The sequence below is a fragment of the Lontra canadensis genome, unplaced genomic scaffold (genome assembly GCF_010015895.1).
Source record: "Lontra canadensis isolate GAN:19392208 unplaced genomic scaffold, GSC_riverotter_1.0 scaffold17, whole genome shotgun sequence".
Lineage (NCBI taxonomy): Eukaryota > Metazoa > Chordata > Mammalia > Carnivora > Mustelidae > Lontra > Lontra canadensis.
The window spans coordinates 24,210,913-24,219,850 of NW_022631011.1; the positions used below are offsets into that span (position 1 = coordinate 24,210,913).

Below are 8,938 nucleotides of genomic sequence, written 5' to 3' on the forward strand. Positions count from 1 at the left end.
CTGCTAGAGTCTTTAAAAAATACCGGAAAGTAGTATTTCAACCCCCCTCCAAATGAAAAGCCTAGTGAATGAAATTAAGACTGTTATTCGAGTGTAATTACACTGAGTATGTAAAATTGAAACACTGAAAGTAAATCATACATTTGGATATTACATTTCATATTTCAGCATATGCTGAATAAGCCAGTGAAGTTTTATTATTGTTGGGGGTAATGTCAGGAGAGAAACTTCTACAAATTTTATATATAACTTTTTCCATTTTATCTGTTTGCCATTTATGTCAAGTTGAGCACATGCTATGACTTAAGATTCTCTCTCCTTCTTCCCCGCATTTAATGCCCAGGGACAAGCTCCATCTTGATTATCCTAAATTTCGCCTTAGGTGACCTCAGACTAAGAGGGGGTTTTTAATTTTGTTTTGTTTTCTTAATTCCACGAAGGTTTTTGTTTGTTTGTTTGTTTGTTTGTTTGTTTTTGCTTGTTTGCTTGTTTTAATTTATATAGAAAAGGAGAGAAGAAGGACTTCCAAATAACCCTATAAACATGGTCTTCTGGGTGCTGGCAAATGGCCCAGATAGCACAGCAAGTTACAATGCATTATGGAAGACAACTGTGGCTGCAGTCACTTCTTGCCAGCCCATGTCTCAGCTCATGGAAACTGGATGACAATCGAGGGAACGGTGGGTTAGAACGTAATAAGATGCCGCAGAACTGGCCGGCTTACTGAGCTGCAACTCACTGGGAGAACGTGAGGGAAAGCTTTGGGAATGAATGGAGAGAGGCCTCGCGCCTGCGCTCCAGGGAGGGGTCACCCCTACGCAAGCGCAGTGACTGCAGTGGCGCCGTTAAAGGAAACAACCGCCAACAGAAGATGGCTTCCAGCTACAAGAAGTCAAATGTGGCCTCTACCAGCCAGAAAAGAAAGGTGGGTCCTAAGCCTGAACTCACGGAAGATCAGAAGCAAGAAGTTCGCGAAGCATTTGACCTCTTCGATGCCGACGGAAGTGGGACCATCGACGTGAAGGAGCTGAAGGTGGCCATGAGAGCACTGGGCTTTGAACCCAGGAAGGAAGAGATGAAGAAGATGATCTCCGAAGTAGACAAAGAAGGCACAGGGAAAATCAGCTTCAATGACTTTTTGGCCGTGATGACCCAGAAGATGGCCGAGAAAGACACCAAAGAAGAAATCCTGAAGGCTTTCAGGCTCTTTGATGACGATGAAACTGGGAAGATCTCTTTCAAAAACCTAAAGCGTGTGGCCAACGAGTTAGGGGAAAACCTCACCGACGAGGAGCTGCAGGAAATGATAGATGAAGCCGATCGGGATGGAGATGGCGAAGTGAACGAGGAAGAATTTCTTCGGATCATGAAAAAGACCAACTTGTATTAAAGTCACTTTCTTCTGCAAGCATGTGTAGAGAAGTCAAATGGCTTGCTGGGTTCTCTGATTCTGTTTTGTGAGACCTCGAGTTAGAGGACAGCGCTATCCTCTTAGCCCCAATTTCTTTAGATACTTCTATTTCCAAATCTCTGGCTCAATTATAGAATTTTAAAGAAGCTTTTTAGTGTGTTTTGGTTTCTAATTCTCGCAATCAGACCTGGAGTACCTTAGGTTGAATAAAGAGCCCTGAGGCTTCAGTCCCCTCGCTCACCTTCTGCCCTGCTTTGGTGGACAGCCATTGAGCTGAAGGAAGGTAGGTTGGCTTCTTGGGACAAAGAGCCATTGCGATTCCCTTGTTATTTCTTTGGTGGCCTTATATTATCTTGCTTCACATACTATTCCTTGAATTCGAGCCATTCTTTTAGCATGATGAGGTGGAATTGGCCAGCATGTCATTCTAGCCATTACTTTTCATTTAACTGAATATTGGTTTGAAGAAGAACGGTGCAGCCACTTACTAGGCTCAGGAAAGGTGCTCTTCTAAAGTATAAGCTTGCAGTTGGGTGTTGGTAAATTATGCAGTTTTGTCTATTCTTTGACTTCCTCACATTCAAATGACTCTTCCTTTGTGTATAAATTATCTACTGTGTATTATCCAAGGCCAGATGTATATCAGGGCTATAAAATAAAATTTAATTTAATATTGGCCCAAGCAAAGCATCGTTTGCATAAGAAGTTAAGCTAACTAGTGATTTTGAGTAAATATCTTACAAATGTAAGATCTTCGTTTAGTAAAAATAGAACGTATTTTAAGCTACTTATCTGTCCTTGGAAAGATCAGTTAGCATTTTAGTTACACTATATTATATCCTTCCCTTTATTACTGCTTTACATTACACGCCAGTGTCTACATGCTAATTCTTAGAACATCTTAGTTCTTGATTTGATTTTCCCCCTCTGGTGTATAGTTGATGCCAGGGTATTTGGCATGTAAGTGGTTCTTTATTTTATAATCCCAGGACACCATTTCACTGTGGTGTGTGTATGTGTTAATACTACTTGTTTTCTGTTCTAAATTAAGCCTTTCTTGTTTTGAAATAAGAAATCTAGCCCTTTTGAGTGTCTATAAACCTGAAATTAGAGAGAATTTAAATAATATGACTGTGAGAAGATAATGTAATCTGCTAAGATACAACCTAGGTTAACGTTTTGATAATAAGCAACAAAACTATTAAACAGGCAAGGTATTTTGGTCACAACTGAATGTAAATTAAATCTTCATACAAAGTCCCATTAAGATAAATGTTGAAATTCTGGAAAATTTTTCACTTGCTTTGCCAGCAATTGTACCCTTCAGAGGGTGGTGGATATAATCAGGGAAACCACTACTCTGAGCTTAATTCTCATTAACAGGGACTAATTTGTCAAAGCAGTAGTACTAGCTGAAGTGATGGGTATGTGGACATTTGTTGTGAGAAAGAATTTTGCTGAGGTGGCTGGCACAGGGCAGAGGAACTCACCCAGGCTGCAAAGGCTAACAGTTCAGGTTCAGGGTCTGGGTGTGGATTCAAGTTCAGTTATAGGGGATACAGGTGCAATTTGGGCCCACATCAATCTGAAGGGCCTGATCTGAAGGCAGGGGGAGGAGTATGGCATTCTGGGAAGCAAGACTTCCTGGCATCCTGTTGACCAGAATCTTGGCCCAAGGATCTATGTATGGATCAAGGTAGAAATACCAGAAACAAAGAAAGTTGGCAGAAACTAAGAAAAAGGGTCAGAGCCTCAGCCAACTGGCCTAGTTTCAGTCTCGGCTCCTGTCCCAGCAGAGGACAGAAGTGAAAACCAGGAACCTGGGCTGAAGCCCAGCAGTCAGGCTGCCCAAATGCCCTGGGGTCAACTGTGGAGGCTGTAGCCCAGTACATAAAGGGTTGCCCTGAAGGCACAATCCCACACAAGAGAAGGGAGCTCCAGAATATTTCTGAATCCCAGTTACTGCTAAGGAAGAACTTCACAATGAACTATTAGTCTTGCTTCTCAATTGACTCATACTTTAGAGGATGGAGGGTAAAGAGGAGAAAGGCGGATGATGAGAGCAGGACCAAACTGGCATTTGAATTTGAATTTTTTTTTTAAGATTTTTTTTTTTTTTTTTTTGACAGAGTGAGCACACAAGCAGGGAGCAGTGGCAGGCAGAGGGAGAGGGAGGAGCAAACTTCTCATTAAGCAGGGAGCTCTATGTGATGCGGGGATTAATCCCAGGACTCTGGGATCATGACCTGAGCTGAAGGCAGTTGCTTGACTGACAGAGACACCCTTGAATTTGAATTTTAAGAGAAGTTAATCATATATGTCTGGCTCAGTCTTACTCTTTACATATGGCCTAGTCTTTACAAAAGTAAAACACAAGAAATTCAAAGAAAACTTACAGATACCTTTCTGCAGATGAGGAAACACAGCTGTAAAGCTTAGAAAGAACAAAAAAAAAAAGGTAATTTCCACTCGGCTATTACAAATGACCCCAATAAAGGAGCAGGAAGCAGACCAAAGAAATCTATATGAACTGTGTGGAGACCTCATTGATAAGCCCTTGCTTTCTCATAACAAATGTAACATGAAAAGCATAGCTTAGAGCCAAGGATGAAAATATGACTGTATTAAGATTGTAATAATATCAAGAAAGTGGGGCACCTGGGTGGCTCAGTTGGTTAAGCATCTGACTCTTGATTTTGGTTCGGGTGGTGATCTCTGGGCCCTGGGATCAAGTTCCACATCAGGCTCCTTGCTCACTGGGGAGTCTGCTTGAGAATTCTCTCTCCCTCTGCCTCGGACCCTCCCTACCCTCATTCTTTAAAAAACATATCAAGAGAGTGAATGCTCCAAATAAGCAGAGAACAGTAAAAGTTTTTTGTTGTTTTCCCTTAAAGACATCCTAGTTAGGTTTAAGAAGATATTGGAAGGAATAATTCCAACTCTTTTGATTGGTGTAGGTTGGTTTTCATGGGAAGTAGACTCTGAGTCTGAGGTTTATATGCAGGAAGTTTATTCCAGTTTATTCAAGTGTGTTCTCCAGATTGCATTTATGGAGAAGGGAAGAAATCAGGACTGGGCAGAGGGAGGTGAGCTGTGGTTCAGTCACAACAAAGGACTCAGCTGATCCCACAAGGAGTTCTGGAGTGAGGATGACCCTGCCGAGCTATCTCAAATTGGGACAAGGAATTTGGGCCTTTCAAACTTTTCACTGATTGACAGTCACTTTTCCCAGGAAAGTGGTATGACCTTGAGCAAGGTGGCCCTCCTCGGCCAAGGGTAACACCTGGGAGGGAGAACTCAGTTGTGGTTACAAACCATTAGCTGTCAACCCTCTCAGCACCTAGAGGAATGAGGACTGCAATTATGAAGTGCGAGGCCAGAGGGGAGATGTAGGCAGTGCCCCACAGCTTCCACAGCAGTCTACCCCTTACACCACTTAGATCACTAGCTTTGTCTAAGTTCTGGGAGAAATAAATTCAAGAGTCAGATGGCGCTCTCTTCATGGGAGAATCTTACAAAAGGAAGATTAGAGGGACAATCTACAGCCCCAGCTGCCGAAGCTGATCTCTACGCCTCAAATAGTACTTAGCTCCCTCCACTATCCAATCTAGATTCCCCTCACCCTCACCACCTCTGTTGATGTAGGTAATTTACTGAGTAGAATGATCCAGATTTTCCTTTTTAAGAAATCTGAGCCTCCGGTCACCAGGCCCTTGTCAGGCTGTGGCTGCTGCACTTATCCCTTTACCCTCAAAAAATGAGTGAAAGGGCACTAAGTGTATTATCTGGATGCCAGACATCCTCTTTCCATATTCTTCCCGCAGCTTCACCTCCTCCTGATGACTGGGATTCCTTACTTATGGATGGTGATTCCTTTACTTGACTATTGCTCTCTGAGCATGAGGAACCCACCATGACTGGGTGGCACACAGAAAATTAATAGCTTTGTTACTGTGCCCACTGGTGGGAGCAGTCCCCGTCTTGAAACCAAGATGTTTAAATACACATTATCCAAGGTTTGGGGAATGAGAAGCACAAATTAAAAGCAAATGGGTGAGAATTAAGGTGAAAACTACTTCCGCCCTTGGTTTATTGGACCCAAGGGTTCTGCTTGAGAGATACCACAGCATAAAATGGGTAATTATTTAGAGCATAAGCTGCATCCTGGAGGGTGGTACCCTATCTTCTTAGTTATGACATTCAAGCTGACCCCTCCAAAAGCATCTTCAACAGGATTTCTTTTTCTCTTTACCAGAAATAAAATTGGTAGAAGCTTTCAACCTCTAGATTCTGGATCACTAGATTCAGTGGCTATATGCCTACTCCTGCACTGCTGATTATCATCACTGGTCACGGCACCTCCTTTCCCGTGGAGTCGGTCCCTTGGTCCAATGTAATATTATGTGGGATCCTGTGTCAGTGGAATAAACACCCAGATATGGTGTCGGCTGAAGCTATGTAAGCAAAGGCAAGCTCATGACCAAAGTATGTGTCTGGTCCAATCAAGATGAGTCCCTGGTCTTTCCAAAGTAGAAGGGATCCAATTAGTCTACTTGACATTAAGAGGCCAACTGATCTCCTTGAGAGCAGTGCTGTTCAGCATTTGTCAGCAGCTATGCTGTTGGGCTTGTGCATAATTTCTGTCTCTGCCACAATGACTATTCCATTCATGTGCCTGTTGTGCCAGAACTCGGGCAGCTAGGACCGAGGCAGACTGATGTCCAAGGACCAAGTCATCCTGTCTTCTTGGTTGGCTGGTGTCTCTTCTATGATTGACACTCTCTGATAGCTAAGTGATATTTAGCCCGATGTTTCCTTTTTCAGGACACTGAAAAATCAGTGAACTGGTTGCTTACCACTCTGTGAGTCCACATATATTCTGATCACTTCCTACAGAAAATGGAAGTGCTTATTGGTTTAGTTGGATTAGTATCTCCTACATTTGTTACTGTTTTCTAGACACTGTCTCTGTTCATTTGTTCATTCTTTTTCTTCCCTTTTTTCTGCCTTATTGGTTTTACTTGAGAATTTTATGATTCCATTTTATCTTCTCTGTTTGTATATCAATTATACTCATTTTTTAAATTTAGTGATTACCCTAGACTCTACAATATATACACTTATGACAAATTCGAGACCATTTTCAAACACTATACTGCTTCACTGATAGTGCAAATACTTTATTCCCAACTCATCCTTCTCTTGCCTTATAACATTTGTTAACCTTAACATTTCATTTATCTATATACTACAATCACTCAATACATTATTGTTGTCATTGTTTTGATCAATTAACATAAGAAAAATAAAATGTTTTATTTACCGTCATTTATTCTTCTTCTAACTCTCTTCTTTTCTCTATGTAGATCTGAGTTTTTGACCTAAATCATTTTCCTTTTCTCTTAAAGAGCTTCTTTCTTACAAGACAGGTATATTGGTGACAGGTCTGCTAATTCCTTCCATTTTGCTTGTCTGAGAGAGTCTTTATTTCTTCTCTACTTTTGAAGGATGGTTTTCTTCTCTACTTTTGAAGGATGGTTTCACTGAATCCAGAAATCTAAATTAGTGTTTTTACAACACTTTAAATATTTCATTCCACTTTCTTGCATGCTTTCTGAAGAGAAGTCAGTGAAAATCTTATCCTTATTTCTCTACATGTAAGATGCTTTCCACGCCTCTGGCTTCTTTCAGGAATTTCTCTTTGTCTTTGATTTTCTGCAGTTTGAATGTGATAATTACATGCAGATTTTTGGGGTTTTCTGGGCTTCCTGGATTCCTGTCATTAATTTTGGAAAATTCTCAGCCATTATTACTTCCAATATTTCTTCTTTTTTTTCTTTTTTTAAGGATTTTATTTATTTATTTATGAGAGAGAGAGAGAGACAGAGAAAGTGCAGGCACTCAAGGGAGCATGAGCTGGGGGAAGGGCAGAGGGAGAGAGAAGGATAAGCAGACTCCCCACTGAGCAGGGAGCCCAATGAAATGCGGGGCTCAATGCGGGGCTCAGTGTGGAGCTCAATCCCAGAACCCTGGGATCACGACCTGAGCTGAAGGCACTTAACCAACTGAACCACCCGGGTGCCCCTCCTCTCTCTCTTTCCTGGCATTCCCTTTATATGTAAGTTATACCTTCCATAATTGTTCCACAATTCTTACACATTCTGTTCTTTTTCATTTTTTTTCTCTGTATTTCTCAGTTTTGGAAGTTTCTATTGACATATCTTCAAGCTTAGTCATTCTTTCCTTGGCTACATCCAGTCTGTTAATGCACCCAGGAAAGGCATTCTTCATTTCTGTTCTAGTGTTTTTTATTTCTTATTTATTTATTTATTTATTTATTTATTCCTTCCTTTCTTTCTTCTTCTTCTTCTTCTTCTTCTTCTTCTTCTTCTTCTTCTTCTTCTTTTTTTGGTTAAGTTGCTGCATTTATTTAGAAATGTGGATGAAGAGGGACCATAGTTTTGTTTTTGTTTTTTAACATATAATGTATTATTTGTTTCAGGGGTACAGGTCTATGATTTTCTTTTCAATTCTTTCCTAGAGTTTCCATTTCTCTGCCTACATACACAACATTCCTTCATATTGTCCACTTTTTTTTAGCATCCTTAGCATGCCTATTATATAAATGATGATCAGCTTCTCTTGGTTGTTGGTGATGATGAGTCTTTCTATAACACTGATGATTTTCTGTCTATTCTATCATTTGTTGAGAGAGGGATGTTGATGTTTCCAATTTTAATCGGGGATTTGTATATTTCTCCTTTCAGTTCTATTAGTATTTGCTTCACATATTTTCCACCTCTGTTGTTTGGTTATGCAGACATGTAGGATTGCTATGACTTCTTGGTGGAATGGCTCTTTTATTATTATTTAATATTTCTCTCAGTCTCTGGTAATTTTATTTGTTCTGAAGTCTAAGTTACCTGATCCAAATATAGCTCTTCTGCTTCTTTTCATTAATGTTTTCATGATGTATTTCTTTCCATCCTTTTACTTTTTATCTCACCTGCATCACCTTATTCCATATCACCCAGTGTTCTTGGAGCCCCTACACATTCAATTATCATCTTCACTTTAAAAAAGAGGAAACTGAGACATGAAGAGATAAAGTAATTTGTGCAAGTTTACATACCTAGTAAGGGGCAAAAGGAAGACTTGAACCCAGTCTGTCTGGCTCTGAATCCAAACTCAAAACTTACAGATTCTACCATTCTAACTCTTTATTTAGTTTAATCATCTTCTCAAGACCTTTCCAGTCCAATGCAAGGTATGTCTTTTAAAGGTCATACACCTAATCAGTGGTGCTCCTGGGCTCAGAATAGTTTTGGAACCCCTGTTTAGGAGACAATCTTAAAACACCCAGCATATTCTTTTCTTTTAAGATGTTATTTATTTGTTTGAGAGAGAGACAGAAATAGCAAGAGACAGCATGAGTGGGGAGGAGAGGGAGAAAGAGACTCCCACTGAGCAGGGACCCTGACTCAAAGCTCAATCCCAGGACCCTGAGATCGTGACCTGGGCTGAAGG

The 8,938-nt window shown here is 40.7% G+C and overlaps 1 protein-coding gene across 1 annotated transcript; it reads left to right on the plus strand.

Moving 5' to 3' along the window:
• The first annotated feature begins 830 nt into the window (after window positions 1-830).
• Window positions 831-1,500, plus strand: CETN1 (centrin 1). The gene has a single exon (XM_032859836.1). It carries the CDS (start codon window positions 872-874, stop codon window positions 1,388-1,390), a length of 519 nt encoding a protein of 172 aa, XP_032715727.1. The 5' UTR covers window positions 831-871; the 3' UTR covers window positions 1,391-1,500.
• Window positions 1,501-8,938: the final 7,438 nt, after the last annotated feature.

Excerpts from the sequence above, each read along its gene's own strand:
- CETN1 (XM_032859836.1), top strand. The coding sequence starts at position 872 with ATGGCTTCCAGCTACAAGAAGTCAAATGTGGCCTCTACCAGCCAGAAA.